Source organism: Neurospora tetrasperma (assembly GCF_000213175.1).
Source record: "Neurospora tetrasperma FGSC 2508 unplaced genomic scaffold NEUTE1scaffold_81, whole genome shotgun sequence".
Lineage (NCBI taxonomy): Eukaryota > Fungi > Ascomycota > Sordariomycetes > Sordariales > Sordariaceae > Neurospora > Neurospora tetrasperma.
The window spans coordinates 4785884-4803820 of record NW_009799179.1 but is presented as its reverse complement, the minus strand read 5'-3'; the positions used below and the strand labels follow the sequence as shown (position 1 = coordinate 4803820).

Here is a 17937-nt window from a genome sequence, read left to right as displayed (position 1 = left end):
GGTACAAAAAGCACCCGTTTTGACTGAAAGCGGGGAGGCTTTCGGGCTCCCAACGGATGGGTGCCATAGACTGGTATCTTGCAGTTTCAGGGATCTTGAAGAAGACGGAGAGGGGGGCATAAAGAGGCTTCTGTAGCGTATTACGCCCTGGTCACTGTCCGTTGCTTCAAACGAAGAGCGTGATTGAGGCTAATAGGACCTCACTGCTCTACCCTGTTCAACCCATCGCCAAAGAACCAGACTAACAAACGAACCGATGTTGTGTTGGATTGCTCAACTTCTTTTACTCTCTAAAAACAACGTAGCGTACAATTCCGACTGTTAGTCTATTGGATTTTTTTTTTTTTTTTTTTTTTCCAAATCATGTATGAGATCATCTCTGGGGAAAGCGCCGTCTCCTGGTGCCCCAACCTTTTTTGAGGCTCATGCGAGGCTCTTGGTCCAACCATCTTACAAACGTGGAAGCCAGTGTCCAACGGTAGGTACTATGAAGATGGCTGGCAATCCGGCGATTCGGCACTTTGCAGGACCGTGATCGTCCAGGCCCGGTGCGGGGTTGGCGTATGTGTGATACGATTGGCTCGCGACCGTAGGGTATGTAACACTACTTCCCGTTTATAGTTAGCGCTTGGCAACCGCCTGCCGGCAAGCTCAACCTTAATTCCACCTCTGCAGCTCCGTCGGCACGAATTTGTCCCCGATCGTCCCATTTCACTTCAACAGACCAACCTCCTCCACCGTCATCCCAATTGCCGTCGTATCGCCTATCATCGGACCTCACCACCTTCCCTTTGTTTACTGCAATCCTCTAGTGTACCGCTAAGCGACTAGCTGAGGTAACATGGTCACGGTGCGACTATATGCCGTCCCCTCGTGGTCGGGTACTACGTAGCCGGTCAACTTCCTGTACACGTCACCACCGTACATTTTCCGGGCATATTTTCCGTCAAACAAGCCAGGATCTTGTTTCCAGCCATGCCATTCAAAATGCTGACCCTCCTTCGCCGCGTAAACCATGATTCAACAATCCTCGGTCGTCCGCAGTTCGAACCACCAAGGGGCGCATAGACAACCGTCAAGATGCGTTCGCCCATCAATCCTCAAGCGCCAGGCTACAGTCCCGTTGGCCTAGCTGAGAAGGAAGAGCTGGTGTTACGCCCGCTTCTTGCTCATGACACGCAACCCAGTCCTGGGCAGCGTCTGAAGCGCAAACTGTCTATCCTCCTGGCTTCTGGCGCCGTCTCGCTCGCCGTCCTCTTCGCGTTCAACATACTTGCGTGCAACGGCACCCTGTTCGGTATCAAGCCGCGTCCATCTGAGCTCGCCAGCCCGACACCGCTTCAAGCCCGAGATGATCAGAGATCTTCGGGCGAGGAGGACTGCCCATGCAAGCCCACATCCACGGTACCCGATTACTTCAACACCAGCCCAGGCCCCTGGATTGGAAAGACGGCCACAGGCAAAGCGCCTTTCATGGCCCAGACCAGAACCTTTGACCATGCTGCTACCTACGTACCTAATGCGCCGCTGCAGACACAGGTGCCGATTCAGGGCTGGCACCCAGGCAATCTGAGCATTTTCGGCATGATGGGATTTCTGACGCCTTATACGCCCTCGACAGGGTTTGGCGTGGACGAGTGGCCGCTGCCTGATGGTGCCGAGATTATTTGGCTTCAGGTAGGCGCACTGAGATCTAGAGAGTAATGCGGCACTAGGAGTACCGCGATCAATGCTGACCATTTTTGTCGTGCTTTAGATGGTCTCTCGTCATGGCTCTCGCTATCCCACTGGAGGCTCTAACGTGGAGTCTTTCGGTGCCCGTCTTGCCAATGCGACTGGCAAGTTCAACGCTACGGGCGAACTCGAGTTCCTGAACAACTGGAAGTATCAGATGGGCACTGAGATTCTCGTCCCCAGAGGTCGCCAGGAACTGTTCGACTCTGGTGTCCTGCACGCTTACATGTATTCGTCGCTCTATGACCCCAACACCAAGATTATCGCTCGTACGACGGTATGCAGCTGGCTGTCCGTAAAGATCAGTTTTGGAGTTGGGTGCTAACTAGAGAAACATAGACCCAAGACCGCATGCTGAGATCTGCGGAGAACTTCTTGGCTGGTATGTTCGGCCTGGAATGGTAAGTTCTTTCCCCTCCACGCCCCACCCCCATGTGATATTACGAACGGTTGAATTTGGATATTGATCTTGTAAAGGCCCAACAACGTCACCCTCGAAGTCATCATCGAAGGCTCCAATCTCAACAACTCCTTGGCAGGCTATATGAACTGCCCCAACGAAAGGGAAGACGGCCTTGGCTCTGCGGCCCGCGATATCTGGGTCGGCCACTACTTGCAGAATGGTACGCGGATTCTGGATGATAAATGGCCTGAGTGAAATCAGTTGCACACAGCTAACTTCATCAACTCCAGCAACTGAGCGTTTCTCCAAGCTCGTTACGGGTTATAACTGGACGCTCGATGACACTTATGCCGCCCAGACCTTATGCGCCTACGACACAGTAAGTCAAGCGCCACCTCGCTCCTACCACTTGTTTCATATCAAACTCACATTTTCTGTAGGTCGCAAGCGGCTACAGCCGCTTCTGCTCCCTTTTCACCTATGAAGAATGGATCGGCTTTGGCTACTCCCACGACCTCCAATTCTACGGCAACAACGCCTTCGGCTCCGAGACCGGCCGCGCCATCGGCATCGGTTTTCAGCAGGAAGTCCTCGCCCGCCTCCAAAACCACACCATCCCCTACTCCGAGACCCAAGTCAACGTGACCCTCGACAACAATACCGTCACCTTTCCGCTCAACCAGTCTCTGTATCTCGACTTCTCACATGACACCAACATTGTCTCCATCCTTGCGGCTTTTGGATTAACCCAGTTCGAAGAGGACCTTCCCGCCGATAAATACCCGGGCGAACACAACTTCACGGTGTCGCACATGACGCCCTTTGGCGCGAGACTCGATATCGAGATTATCAAGACGCCAAAGCCGTTGAAGGCTGATCGGTCGGGCTATGAGGATGAGGGAGAGGAGACGAAGTATGTCCATTTTGTGCTAAATCAACGGACGGTCCCGTTGGGGTGGAGCCATCCGGAGTGTGATGCGGAAAGGGTGGATGGGTGGTGTGAGTTTGAGACATTTTTGAAGGTGCAGGAGAAGATGCCCGGGCTGGCGAGGTACAAGGAGGTGTGCTTTGCTGATGGTGGGAGTCCGTAGGGGAGTTTGTAGGTGGGGGGGGGGGTCCTATGAGAAATTCGTAAAAGTACGGTTTTTTGGAAGCACGCCTGTTTGGGATAGGTGGTGGACTTTCACGAGTAATGATGATGAGCGGACAGGCTGGAGGAGAAATGAGTGACGTGAAGAGAAGAAAAATCGAGATGAGGTCATTTGTATCTGGCGAAAGGGCCAAAAGCTTACTAGGTCTTTCTGCTGCCAACTCGAAGCTTTTGTTCGCAACAATATTTCGATGCCAAAGCTTGATGAATTCATGTTCAAATCTTGACGAGCTTGGTTCTGATGGTCCAAGACAGCCATATACCTCGATGCATTTGCGGAAGCATCTACATCATACGTTCCGTCTGCACCCAGAATGCGCTTCCAGTAACATGGCCGTCCCTGAAAGTGAACATAGTTTCCGATGTTTTTTTTTGTTTTCTTCTGGTGTTTTTTTTGGTTCTAAATAAAAAGAGAAAATCATTGCTTCAATCTTCACGTATCTTTGCTGACAATAACTTGTAATATAGACTCTACGTCGGTAGGTGTGTGACACATGCCGGTCTGTCTATTCTACATTCAAATAGGGGTAAGAGTGTCAATTATTGACATCGTCGTAACTGATATGTTGGAAGAGAGCCTACCTAGACTCCGGTACATTACCGACCGTCTCTAACTAACAAAGTCGTCATCAAATTGCGGTGGCATCTCGCTCCTTGTCTTTTCTTGGAACTAAGGAGTAGCGTCACGGTCCATGGTCGTGCTAGACTAGGTGCTCACTAGTGTAGATGTAAATGTGGAGGCTCACAACACCTGTCTTGTGATGTTTTCGGTGTGTGTTCTCAGGATTCCGGTATGTGCTACACAAGAACAAGGCATCACCGCCATTGTTCAACTACACTACTGATAATAAGTGGGCGCTTTCCCCGACTTCAGTTGGAGCCGTTGCATGGTCTCCTTTTGCACTTGGTGAGGCTCGTCGGTTTATTTTGTGATTGAAGCTCGGCGGCCCCCATTTCGGTGGTTTGGAACATGTCTGGTCCCTGTTGTGGTCTAGTCCTCGGAGGTAGTACTTTCACGAGGTACCTCATCCCGCCCTTCCTTATGGGAAGTTTGGAGTCTAGAGGTACCTACACCACTACATAGTAGAATTCGCATCTTCCATTGCCGGTAAATGTGTACGCTACGTACCTTACTACCTTCTGAATTTCTCAGCTGCCTTTGCAGATAAGGCTGACGTCGACTTTCATTAACGAGGGTCCTTACATCAGAGAGCCATCGAAGTGGACTTTTCACTCAATGCTTCTTGGCAACTTTGCTTTTTGGGCTGCCAAGATGACTGATGCAACTTTGACTCCCAGTCCCGGCCGCGGACGCGGGTGCGGTACTGTACACTACTTCAAGTAGCTCGGCGGGCAAGATTGGCAGCCGATGGGGTCTCGGCAGTGGTTTTGACAGTCGTTAGTCAACGTCATCGGCGGCGTTGACAATAATAGGCATCATGTGCCGTGTTTCCTCTCTTGTGCATCACCTATCTACCTGTTTGACCGATGAAATTGGGTATCCATTTTGGCGTCTCCCCACCAAGAAAAAAAATCAAAAAAAAATCGGAGCGACTAGTAGTCACTGCAGTCATTTCCCCTGAAAGTGCATCATGCAACTGAAAATCCATAACATCCCTAAAATGCCTACAGCTAGCCATCCGTAATAAGGAATTTACAGTATAGGCATTTGTATGATTACTACCTATTTGCATACTAACTCGCTGGCCAAATTGGCACATGTACATCTATTGGCGCACTTTTATAGGGACCTGCAAGCTCAACCTTGCAGGGAAATGGGGGTCTGAAAACAGACCCGGGAAAGACTGTTGACTTCGCGACCTTCGTATGGGGGTTGGAAGGTAAAAAGCCTATGACTTCAAACAGGGGTTTTTGCCTTTTTAGACAGTTTTGGATGTTCGTTATCTCAAAAACTCAACTTCTTTATCGTCAACACCAAAAGAAAATAAATCGAATTATTGGATTTTTCTTGTAATTTTAGTCAAATGATAACGGCCAATACTCAAGGTTAGAATGGTGTTGTTAACAACCATGTCTCAAAGTTGATATTTGGCTAAAATGCACTTTATTTTTGGTCTGATATAGCCTCTTTTTCCCTGTTCGAACCAAAAGTTCTAAAGCTCTCTTTAGACTTTTTATCGAAAACAGCTATTTTAGGCCTTCTACCAGTCTTTTTTGCGCCCGACCCCCATACGAAGGTCGCGTGCAGAAAAGACTGCCGCACCCTCGAAAACCTCACTGGACGCTTACTGGGACCTGTTTTCAGACCCCCATTTCCCTGCAAGGAACCTTGACGTAAACTACAGGGTAGCTGATAAGGGAATTGCTAGGTAGCACTATTCCGATTTGACAATTGGCTGAACCTTTGTTGACGCTAAAATGGGGATTTCGATCGGTCAAAAAGATGTCGAATACTCACCCGGACTCACAATGGCAATATGAGGACCGCCCCCCCCACCCTGGTGAAAAAAATTAGGTTTCGATGCCCCTGGACCTGCACCCCAGTTTCCTTTCAGTCACCACCGATCCAGGCGGCTTACAGCGGCCCGAATGCCGCGAGTCGAGACTCGGCCGCACCTTTTTGTTGATGACTGGCCTCGGCTTTCCGCTCGTAAGTGCGGGCGTCCCAGAATTGAGCCTATCGCCGACGCAGTTTTCTTTCTCTTTTGGTTTTTTTTTTCCTTCTTTAACCCAAAGAGCCTGTGGGGTTTTGCCTTCTCGAAGTGGACTAAAGATGTGGACGACGAGTGGATAGGAGGGATCGCCGCCAGGCCGTGGAGGAGGTCTCGTGCCGTGGGGACTGCAAACTGCAAAGAGGTGTAGCGGCTGCGGCTGCGGCTGGAGATGAGATGAGGGTATCAGTGTCGCGGAAGATGGAGGTATCGAAAAAAGTGTCGAGGTTCGAGATCCAAGTCAAACTGAAACCATGCAACCGAGCTGGTGAAATTGAACAGGCATCCGGCCATCGTGTAAAACCGGAAGAGGGAGGCGGGGCCTGCCGCAATGGCGGAGCCCGAAGGAGGCTGACCGTCGCCGAATCTGTCCGAACCTGGAAGCGTTGACAGAAACCTTTGTCCAACACTCGGGCTTCTCATTGGTCCCCAAGTCCTGATAACCTATCTCTTGGCGTACTTGGCTGCGGCCTGCAACCCCTGCAGTCTAGGAGCGCAGGGGCTGCCCGGTAATGGAGCTGTCGAGTTCTGGACCCAAGTACAGGGATGCAGAATGGGCGTGGCCACCCAAGAGGGGGGTGGCCTGTGAAAACCTCCCAACGTCGTGCCTTCTTTTGTTCGCAAGTTCCGTCATCTGGGGTGCAGCACGCCGCTCGTTCCCACGGAAGAAAACCAAAATCGACGCCACAGAAACCCCAGGAACACACGACGGAAGCTGGGGGAAGTCGTATTATATCCCATTGCACCCAATTGGCGTTCAAGTGAACCCAGAACTACCCCTGTTGTCTATAACGATGGATGTTCGGTTTGGCGGGGTGTTAACTTGTGCGCGTGGGGGAATGCGCCTGGTCGGAGTTTGCGTTCGGTACCAAGGCCACCCAATATTTTCCATCATACCCACCGTGTCAGACGAGTAGACGTTCGGGTCTCGGTCGATACTAAACTCGGCTTCAGGTGCTACTTGGGATCATTTACGTGAGTTGGCTTTGTCTCGATTCGGCCGCGTATGCTTTAGCCCAGAGGCACCAGCATAGAGGGCTATGAGGAGGAGAATTGTCTCCAGATACGAACCTCTTGGAGGACATCGACGCCCTTTTCTATATAACTCTACCTATCTGGGTCCGTTAGAACTCAGGGGGATCTTGGTGATATCACCAATTATAGGAGCTTCCAATAGTGCATGCACGGAATGTAACTGGAAGCAAGCGGAGCAAGCACACGTGTACGCGCAAGGTCCTACTGAAAGATCGTGAAGTTGGTTGACGAGTTCGGTGCAGCTGTGTCTAGTGTAATGTCTTGGTTCTTGGCAGCCCGGAATTGGGAGGCCCTGGAATCGACAAGATAACGCCACATTGGAACTGGAGATGCGTGAAGATCACAGGAAAGCATATGGGCCACTGCTCTGCCTGATGTTCACTCCGTTGTCGGGCGAGAGCGTCCCATCACATCGACGGGCATTGGCTGTCTACTGTAATTGACAGTGTCCCTGCATTCATCGGGCACCTTTGAGTATACTGTGTATACATCGAGTAGTTTGGGGTTTCAAGGTTATGTGAATTGCAAAATGAGTACGTACAGTACCTCTTGAAACCCAATCCCCATACGACGAACCGCACGTAAATCGCGAGACAACGCAAGTCGGCCCACAAGTCAAAGAGTCACAAAAAAAGAGACATTGAATTCACAGGCTCATGTTCCCCAATGTGCCGCCCCAGAATGGGTTCGGGACAGCGGACCTAGGTAACGGCAAAGCATGGAGGGCGGAGGCATGCTGGTAGCACAGCACCGCACATTCCCGGAGTCGGGCCCTTGTCCCCTTGTACTACATCTGCATTATCATTGGCTGAGTTGGGATGACAATTCCGTAAGCTTTTTGGAAGCAGGCTCTACCTGGCCAGGAACAAAGTTCTTTTATGATTTCAAACGAACTCCCGAGTTCCCTATCAGTGGATTGTGTATCAGATTGTCTGCAAATCACGGCCGAAAGATAAGGTAAAATCACGGGGCCACTCAATCTTTTCAACCCTCGGAGCACATGTAGCGAGCTTGAAATAAGATTGTTGATCAGCTAAAAAAATTCGTGCGTTGACGGATATGCAAATGTACATATCAAGCCATTGAAAGTGAATGCAAGGCAAGGCGGTTCGGTTCTAACATGAAGAGATAAGGTAGTGTACAATGCAAGTCCGTTAAGCACGCCACGGCTGTACACTATGCAATGTCCCAAAACTTACAGGCTGTACCCTCTCTGCCCACGCGTGCACGGAATACAAAACAACCCTGATGGTATTTGACATATTTGTTCAGGTAAGTGAATGTGGAACGCCTTGTGAATCAGCCAATCTTCTATTCGCTCCACGCCTGAAGAGAGTTTAGCCACCTCTGAAGCTGGGCTGAAGCCCTCCACATGTTCAAAACCTTGTGTGCGCATTTGCCTGTATCCATTCTTTGCCTCAAAATACCGTCCCGCCCGAAGTTAAAGTTGTTGGTACCTGTGTCGTCTGATGGTTGCTTTTGAGCCTCTCCGGGCAGCTGGCCATGACTGTATAATCGACAGCCGGCATCCCCCATTTCTGTTCTCAACCCCCTTTCTGGCGTCCATAGGCATTGGCAACCTCAAGCAAAGACATCCTAGGTTCGCGAACGGCATCTCGCCACATTTTTTTGTCCCATCCATGCAAATAGAGTGGGAGTGGGAAGAGAAGAGCAGGGATAACCCACACCACAAATTGAGGGACAGCCGCGGATTGGTAAAGCCAGCCATGGCAGCCATTATGGCTCCCACTAGCTGTTTGGGGCGGCGTGGGCATTCCCATTTGTCTGGCATGGAACCCCCATCCCACGTACTGCGTATTACCGACAGGTCGATGGGAATCGGACCAGTGTATACGGCGCGAATTGGGACGAACTGGTTTTTGAAGGCGCTCTCACGGACGGGTTAGTAGACGATAGTATACAAGTGGGCTGTAAGAGAGATGGACTTCACAGATGCGCATCAAGCTCACGCGACTCGGAGGAACCTCCTAGGTATTGATTCCAGACACCGTCTGTCTGTAATGGTTTTCACGGGCCCAATTGAGGGAATCCTCCAAAAACATCCTTGCTCCGTTCCTGATCGCGGTAGCAGAATAAGGTAACAGAGCTAAACAGACAAGAGGAGTGCTGAGTGTGCGCTAGGCAAGTCCGCCTTCGGCGTGCAGAGGCAGACTTGTGGGTGCCTGCCGTCGTTCCAAGGGCGCACTAACTTGGACAAGTTCCTGCGATCCGTACCCTGCGCGGGCTGCGTCAGATGGGACTCGATGGACCTTCGGGTCGCTCCTCCCCACTCTGCTGGTACATAGTATCGACATGCTGCGATGCTGCACCCAGATGGATCCCACTTCTTTGCCCACACGCCCATCACTTTTTATCAACCTTCCGCCTCTTGACTCTTATATAGACCATGCCTCGTCCCGCCCTCCTTCTTCGGCCATGACTCTCTGGCCCACCTAACTACCGGCTTTGCTCCTCAAGTCCTGTTCTCTCAGTAAAGGAGTCTGAGATTAAAGAAAAACAAAATCTACTCTTCAACTTGCGACGGACCTTCTTTCCACACACGGCCCGTCCCTTAATACCAATATCTATTACCGAAGCGCCGTGGTCCGAGTCTCTCTCCTATTACGCACAGTTTCCTGTAGTATAATACATCCCGGATTCACCGCCTACCGCCGTCATCTACCGTTCCGACTCCCGACTCCGACCCCGACTACGCGATCGTCGTCGTCTCCTCATCCCTTCCGCCCCCGTAGCCTCCGGCAGGCACTCCACCAGCCTGCCGCAGCCATGTCGTATTCATGGTTCGGGGCCCCTACCCCTTTCAATGGCACGACGCCCAACGGCGGTGATTCCGGTGAGTCCTTTCGGAAGCTCGACGACATCCACCCAATGCCTCCGACACTCACTGACAAGATCATCGCCAACAGCCTCCGAAAACCTCAACCAATGGTACCAATCAGGCGACCAGGCTTTTATTTTAGTTGCATCATGCATGGTCCTCATCATGATTCCCGGCATCGCCTTCCTCTACTCCGGCCTTGCCCGTAGAAAGTCAGCTCTATCACTCATTTGGGTGTGCATGATGTCTTCCAGTGTTGTCATGTTTCAATGGTACTTCTGGGGCTACTCATTGGCGCTCAGCAGCACAGCGACCAACGGCTTTATTGGCAACCTTCGACACTTTGGTCTCATGAACACACTCGGTGCACCTTCTCCCGGCTCTCAACTCATTCCTGAGCTACTCTATGCTTTCTACCAGGTAAGATGACTATCGATTTTTATCAGACCCTTCAGCCAAGGGCCTGGTCTTCCCGATTCAGGGGTATGTTTATCTAACCCCGACGTGACAGATGCAATTCGTCGGCGTCACCGCAGCCCTTGTTGTTGGGGCTACCGCTGAACGCGGTCGCGTTGTCCCAGCAATGGTCTTCATCTTTATCTGGGCAACACTGGTCTACTGCCCTCTCTGTTGCTGGGCTTGGAACGTCAACGGTTGGGCCTTCAAGTACGGAGTGATGGATTATGCTGGTGGTGGTCCCGTCGAAATTGGATCCGGTGTCTCGGCTCTGGCTTATTCTTGGGTTCTCGGCCGACGTAACGAGAAGATGATGCTCAACTTTCGTCCACACAACATCTCCCTGATCACCATTGGTACGGTTTTTCTCTGGTTCGGCTGGCTCGGCTTCAACGGCGGATCTGCTTTTGGCGCCAACCTTCGTGCCGCCATGGCGTGCTGGAACTCGTGTCTCACAGCCATGTTTGCGGCCATGACCTGGACCCTTCTCGATTACCGCCTGGCCAAGAAGTGGTCGCTCGTCGGCTGGTGTTCCGGTACCATCTCGGGTCTCGTCGCCGCTACTCCTGCTTCCGGTTATATCCCTCCTTGGGCCAGCATCATTCTCGGAGTCGTTACTGGAGTTGTTTGCAACTTCGGCACTAAGATCAAGTTCATGATCGGCATCGACGACGCTCTCGATATATTCGCTGAACACGCTCTTGGGGGCGTTGTGGGTCTGATCTTCAACGGTTTCTTTGCTGCCGATTACATCATTGGCTTGGATGGCGTCAACCAGGAAATCCCCGGCGGCTTCCTCAACCACAACTATAAGCAGTTGTACATTCAGATCGCCTATGTTTGCGCCACAATGGGATATTCTTTCGTCATGTCTGCTATCCTCGCCAAGGGCGTCGACATGATCCCAGGTCTACACCTCCGCGCTTCCGAAGAAGCCGAGCTCCTCGGCATGGATGATGACCAGCATGGCGAGTTTGCTTACGACTACGTTGAGGTACGTTTAACTCGGATCGTTTTTTATTCACCTCCATGGGCTAACAATGTTTTCAACAGGTTCGCCGCGATTACCTGGCATGGACACCAGCAGAGAAAGAGCAGAGGCAAGACGGCGACATCATCGTCCCTCAGCACGGCATCGAAGGGCATCAGGAGCTGTTGAACAGCTCTCGCCACGGACCCACCATGTCCGAACTCCCACACCATGAAGAGGAGGACCCGCGAGAGAAGGCGGGCTCGACCTCGGAATAATCTTACAAAAGATGTCGACGTCGAATTATGCGACCACGCAACGAAATTATCTTCACAAGCGACTTTTGGGTTTCTGTTTTTGTTTTTGGGAATGCATAGAACTCTGAGTTTACGGGGCCTTGGATGAGAGAATGTGGAAAACTGAGGAAATCAAGCGCGGGAGGGAAAGGGTTGCCTGCGCGCGCGCCTGGGTAGATTTGGGCTTCCAACAATACCTCCTTCTTAGGCGTTTTCACTCCTATGTTTGTTTATTTCAACGGATGTTACCGTCACACAGTGTTTGATGGACATCGAGTTTATCCCCCGGATGATGAAACCCGGGCTGGCATGTTAATTTTTTGTATAATACCCCATTTAACTGGCGATGTGAAAGCAGGCATGTTTCTGCCATATTCAGCGTTCAAAGTCCTTGGTCTTCCGACCTTTGTTCTTGGTCTTCGGATCTGCTCCGTTGTGCTTGTTTGCATTTCCCGTTGGTTGCCAGCCTAGATTGGGTGATAGTTTTGTACCACCTCTGTACACACCATGTTCGTTATCTAGTTTTCGATTTCCATATTTTATTTTTAATAGCCTCACTTGTTGATGCCCGCAATTTCCGAGCCACCAGTAACGAACCTATGAGCCCAACTCTCTTTTTCTGTTACTTGCAGTTTTGCAGCCCAACGAGTCATGTGCTGATCCAAATCAGAGAACTAACAATAAAAAAAAAATAATAAAAAAATGGCGGTCAACAATCCGAGCCTGGTCAGATCGTAAACTGCCAGGTTTCGTCCTTTCCCAACTCCCGGGTCTAGGGATTCAATTTTTCCAGTATGTGGGAGTGTTGTACTGGTCACTTACTAGAGTGTTCGCATTTTCGCGCACTTGAGCAAACCATATCATGTGGTCCGAGGCTGTAACATGGATACATTAAGCAAAAATGGGCGTATTTACAATGTTAGCCAAATGGATCGTAGGTACTTTATGTATACATGGTATTTTGTGATATATTGCTAAATAGTTTATTGAAATCAGTATCTCAATCTCTGTCTCGCAGTGCAGCTTCCAAAAGTTTCTTTGCGAGCTTACTATTCTCTCTGCGAACTGCATCAGGCTTTCGGTCAGACTTTTGTCCCCTCACTGTATGTATAAATCATCAAATTATCGACGAGATTGGAGTGAGACTTGAACACCATTACTCTCTCCTGTTCAAGTTAAATTAAGCCCCAACTTACCTGTACGGCCAAATCTGAACCAAGCAAAACATAACCTTGATGGTAAACGACTCAACAATTATTCACGCAACATGCAGTCTCGTCTATCACAGACCAGAGAGAGGCCCGGAACAAAGTGATGTTGTACGACTCTCACAAGCTTTATCTTTGGTGTTTGGTGTCATCGTCCGAATGCGAGTGCGAAGTGCGAGGTAAGTCCAAGTATGAAAGTATAACTTGTTCTCGCACTTCGTCCATGTCCAGATCAATATGTTCAGATCACGACATGACATTTTGTGTCATCATCTCAGTGTCAAACTCAGCTCAGTTTAAAAATCCTCCCCCCCCCCCCCCCCCTCCTCTCCATCTCTCCGGAATTATAGTATGTTTCAAGTTCGACACTAGCATATCACTCAATTTAGCACTGTCATGCCATTGTGTTGATGATGTGTTGGTGTGATTTGAAGGTCTTTCTCGTCAAGGCCGTCCGTCTGGACCACCGGCTGGGGGCATATCCCAATTTGATAAGATACCTCAGATAGGATAAGTAGCCTCTTTGTCACATCCCAAGTTTCGCTTTCGAAATCCATCCACGTAATACATGTACATAGGTACATACCTACACTACTTTAACTCGCTCGGTTAACTCGGCTGATGGGTGAACCATGGCTCCGCGATCGATCTTCCAATAGAATCACAAAGGTCACGCTTAGTCATTCACCACCTCGGCGACTTACACTACAAGTACACTACACGCCCCCCCGGCCACGACATCCCATGCCAGTTGTGAACTTGGGGTTTCCGATTACACTACACTACATAGGAAAGCTCAGTGCCAGGTTCACAGCGAGCCAGGGTGTTTGAGGGTTAGCCGATTGGGCAACGCCGCGCGCGCACAACGTGGTTTGATAAAGTTGGAATAAGTTGGGATAAGTTGGTCTTTTAGCAGGTTGTTGTCCGTCTTGTTGTCCGTCTTGGTATACACCTGCTGGGATGTAACTTGTTAGTAGCTCGGTACGGTGAGCTCGACAAGAAACATGGGACGGGTTGACGACGAACTGGCCATTTCTTGAGCCAAGATTTAAGATTCCTTGCCATCCCGAAAAAAACGACGCTAACAAGTTATATCCCAGCAGAGCCATGAGTTTTTTGGAGTTTTTTTTTTCTTGGCGGGTATTGGCAAACTGAACGAAGTTGAGGTCTCGGACACTCCCAAGTCTGTTTCAAGGTTACAGCGTGGGGGGAGGGGTGTGTGTTTGGTTGCGGCTGCGGTTACGATGTGGGACAAGGCTTTAGGAACAGCGAGCTGGGAAATGCTTGGCGGCTCGGTTGGACAAAGGAAGAATGGCGTGCCAGGTTATGTCTAAATATCCGAGGATGGAAAATCAAGGTGGGGTGCTTTTCCGGGTGCTTCTTCCATACGTTGCGGGGAGCCCGGCCGTCCGGCCTGTCGGGGGGTTAATGGCTAATAGTACTCGTCTGGGCTAGAAACGCCCTCCAGACCCAATGAGTAGCACTTTGAGACACACACCAACAGAACAATGTTGCAGTGTCAGTGTTGCTCCAGTCGGAGGTTTGTGCCGAGGAAAGAAGATGATGACCGCAGGTTCGGGATCGGACAGACGGGTGGTACGGCCGAAACGGAATCTGGACGGCGCCGGTAAAGTTAATCCCGCCGGACCGGGATTGGTGAGCCCCGGCATATCCAGTTGCACTATTGTTCCCTCAAAGAATTGTCCTTTTCACATCTATTTTATGCTCGACGTACCGATTCTGACAGTGAAAAAGTTAAGGCCCGGTGGCGTCAGCGTCTCGCATCAATCACAAAACGAAAATCTAGGTGCCGATAGGTATCCGAACTTGTTGGGCGAAACGCAGATTCAATCACCTCATAGTCACTTCTCCATTTGTACACGATACTGAAGAGCAAGTGGCATTGATTCTCTTCTTCCGCATCATGATTGGCAACAGGTAATTCCGGAACTTGGTGACCAAGTCGGTGTTATCCTCAGTGTCAGGGCAGAGGTAGGATTATACGGACCTATATATGACCTCATGGGTGACCCAGACACTCGCCATTTCGAAAAGGGGGAAAAGCAGATATGCAAATGATCAGAGGTATCTTAGATAAAATTACACGTTTGTCCCACAGCATGACCAGTAATATGTCGGTTGGTATTCATGCGAACTGACAGACCTTTAGTTCTGTGCATCCACAAACTCGTCATGCGAATCGTCCGTGTCGACCTTCTTGATAGGAGGCAAATCTTTAGCCATGTCTTCGTGGAAATCGATCAGAGGTCCCTCTTTAGCGACGGCACCCGTAGCGACAAGCAGCTTTTGAATCTCCGTGGTGCTTTCATGGGAAGGTTCCAACGGCGGATGCACCTTTGGTGCCGTATCTACCGGCTCTGACCCCGCAGCAGCTTCCTTGTGATCCAGCTTTTCGTGGTCTATCGTTGGGACGGGAGGATGGGCTTCTTTACTGGGACTCGCTACGGGAGTTCGAGGGGGGATGGTGTTCTTCTCAACGAACCGCTGACCTTTCAAAATGGGATAAATCGCCATGATCTGCTCAGCCTGCTTCTCTGGAGTATCCCCATCTCTGTGTTTTGTTAGCCTTCGCCAAAAGCAATTTCATGATATCGCTCACTGACATTGTTGCATTGATGATCCACTCGAGGTCCTCTTCGCCCTCTTCAGAGCCGCCAGGGCCTCCCCTGACCATCCGGAAAAGGCGCGGATGCCATTCTACGCCGTCATTGATTCGCTTGGCGGCCTCCTCGCGCTGTTGGTCTTCGATTTTGGTTTTCTCGATAGTGGCCAGTTCGTGGTTTCGTTCCTTGACCGCCTTGGCTGTCGCAGCCCAAATCTTTTGTGATTCCCGTTCTTCTTGCTCTTCAATCGGGCGTGCAATCGGAGGGCTAGATTTTGCGTGCAAAGCGTTGAAGAACATCTCTTTGTGCCCAGTCTGTTTCTTCTGTTAGCTCGCTGCCGGCATGGGCTCCGTATGTATAACCTACCTTTACATCTCGCAAGTACATCTCTTCGCTCCATAGACCCGACAGCTCGTAGAGGATTTCGCCGGTACTTTCCCTCCGAATAGTTCCACCGATGGCGTTGTAGGTACCGCTGACCCAGCCCTTTGTCTTGAACTCGACATCGGCCACAAGGTCGAGTTCGGGGCATCGCACATAACTGTGGTCTCCCAATTCATATTTCATCTTGCCAAACAATATTCCTCTTGCGTACATGTTGGGCTGAGTGAGAATGCTGAAGCGCACGCGATGAGTAAGTGAATCGGAACACTCCTGGGGTGGGTGTACTCACTATCGCTCTCCCCTCTGAGGATCCTTGCCTCGATTCAGAAGACTCAAGATTGCGATACCCTCCATCATACTCGCGGCAGAGTTGCCCAAGAATTTGCTTCGAGGCTTGAGTGTGCCATCAACTCTGATGTTATGGCCAGGAACCATGTAGAAGTAGCTCGACTTGGGAGGATGGTGTGATGTTTGCTCGGAGATGTAGTAGCCTCGCGTCTTGTCGGGGAAGTCCCAGTAGCAGGTAAAAATCTCGCCAAGGACGGGGTTCAGCGGCTTCTTGACACCCCTAGAGGAAATATCAGCAAACATGGCCACAAGCTACGGCGCAAGCTGCCGCTATGCTGGGATCAGATCTCTTACGGAGGGCGGATATGCCAGCCACTTAGGTAGAACTTAACTACCGCCACGAATCTCTGTACCGGGTCATCGATTTCGGGGATGGGTAGGAGCATCTCGGGATGGCACATGAAACTGTAGCAGTCGGTCAACAGGTATATTCCGTCCGCTGCCCATGGGAGCCAAGATTGACCAAACCCTACTTTGTTATCCGTTCCAACATGCTGCGAGGTTCGAGGATGAAGGTTGGCAAGACAACTCTGCTAAGATCGGCGCCGGGTCTGAGCTGCGAGATGATATGCGACAGGACTGGCGACAAGGTCAGCAACAGTTGACGGGATGGCGGTCGCTTGTCAGGTTAGAGGGTCGACGGACCGTTTCCCTGGTCGGGCTCAACAACGAGTGTATCGTCCTCGGCGACATCCTGGGTGGCATCACCAGAAGATTTGCTGCCTGGACGGGAAGACAAGCGCATGTTAGCAACAGACAAGGACGATTCGCGCCCGGGGGCGATGCGTTCAGCGCAGCATCTCAGCAACTCACTAGCAGTAGATGTAGCCCTACGGCGACCAGTTACAAGGCCCATCATCTTGTTGAAGCTCTACTACGGGTTCGGTGCCGTGGCAGAGTGGAGGCGACAAAGAAGAGGCGCGTTTTGCGGCGGCAGAGGTATCACGGGCGGGTAGACTAAGGTATGTTTAGATCGTAGAGGTCGACGCTGGGTCCGTAGGTCGGAAGGGAGATGCGACTGACGTGCAAGTGCAAATGCAAATGCGGGTGCTCTTGTCCAGGAACTTTTTAGGCAGGGTGGTATCGGGTATGTATCAAAACCTTAGGGGTCGGGAATTCCCACTCACGTCCCCTTCTTCCCACGAGTTGCGGCGGGACTGTTGGGACCTGGAGAAATGAGATGCCTGCGTGGATCGATGACGGCCCGGGGCTGACGGATGTGGGATTTGGGAAGCTCCAGGCGACGATGGGGGACACCGGCAGATGGCGGGATTCGTAGGGTTCCCCAAGCGCGAAGCCGGCTTGCTGAACGAGGCGGGGCAGCCTGACATGGAGGGCGGAGGACGATGGAGGGGACCTGAATAAATGACGTGGGTGACCCAACCCCAGCCCAGCCCAGCCCAGATCCTCTCTTCTCCAGGGACTGGCCATTCAGCGAATAGTAGAGGGACTCTAGAGAGATATGCTTCACGACAACCAGATTTGATGGCGGCCCATCTTTCATGATGATGAGGACCAACAATACTTCAGCCTGGCATCATTAACGACCCTCAAAGATCCAAGTCTGATAATACCATGAGCAACAATCGCCTTACCTTCCGCCGGTGTCGCTCTCCGGCAAAGGTATGGTGTAGCTTGTGTGTCTGTCACTAACTGGTCGTACGTGTGTCATATAGGCCACAACGCAATACTACTACTGACGATTCCATGTCCCTACTTCATCTTTACATAGTCACTGTCATGCATACGCGACCCATATTTGGCTGCAAATTGGAGTTCGAGTGATCAAAAAAATCCAATGACCGCGACCGCAATGGC

The 17937-nt window shown here is 50.9% G+C and overlaps 3 protein-coding genes across 3 annotated transcripts; 2 read left to right on the top strand and 1 right to left on the bottom strand.

The window, feature by feature from the left end:
- Positions 1-985: 985 nt before the first annotated feature.
- NEUTE1DRAFT_72299 (uncharacterized protein) lies at positions 986-3248 on the top strand (the record flags this gene model as incomplete). Its single annotated transcript, XM_009857894.1, has 6 exons — positions 986-1677; positions 1757-2011; positions 2074-2135; positions 2212-2357; positions 2428-2516; positions 2578-3248. The coding sequence occupies 6 exons, from the start codon at positions 1081-1083 to the stop codon at positions 3226-3228; spliced, it is 1800 nt and encodes a 599-aa protein (XP_009856196.1).
- A 6403-nt stretch (positions 3249-9651) lies between these two features.
- Positions 9652-12089, top strand: NEUTE1DRAFT_90987 (ammonium transporter MEP1; the record flags this gene model as incomplete). The annotated part of the gene is made up of 4 exons (XM_009857893.1): positions 9652-9848; positions 9922-10253; positions 10345-11283; positions 11343-12089. 4 exons carry the CDS (start codon positions 9782-9784, stop codon positions 11535-11537), a joined length of 1533 nt encoding a protein of 510 aa, XP_009856195.1.
- A 2393-nt stretch (positions 12090-14482) lies between these two features.
- Positions 14483-16978, bottom strand: NEUTE1DRAFT_150077 (uncharacterized protein; the record flags this gene model as incomplete). Its single annotated transcript, XM_009857892.1, has 8 exons — positions 14483-15335; positions 15388-15701; positions 15754-16003; positions 16061-16339; positions 16414-16524; positions 16593-16698; positions 16765-16842; positions 16933-16978. The coding sequence occupies 8 exons, from the start codon at positions 16976-16978 to the stop codon at positions 14930-14932; spliced, it is 1590 nt and encodes a 529-aa protein (XP_009856194.1).
- Between the last annotated feature and the right edge of the window lie 959 nt (positions 16979-17937).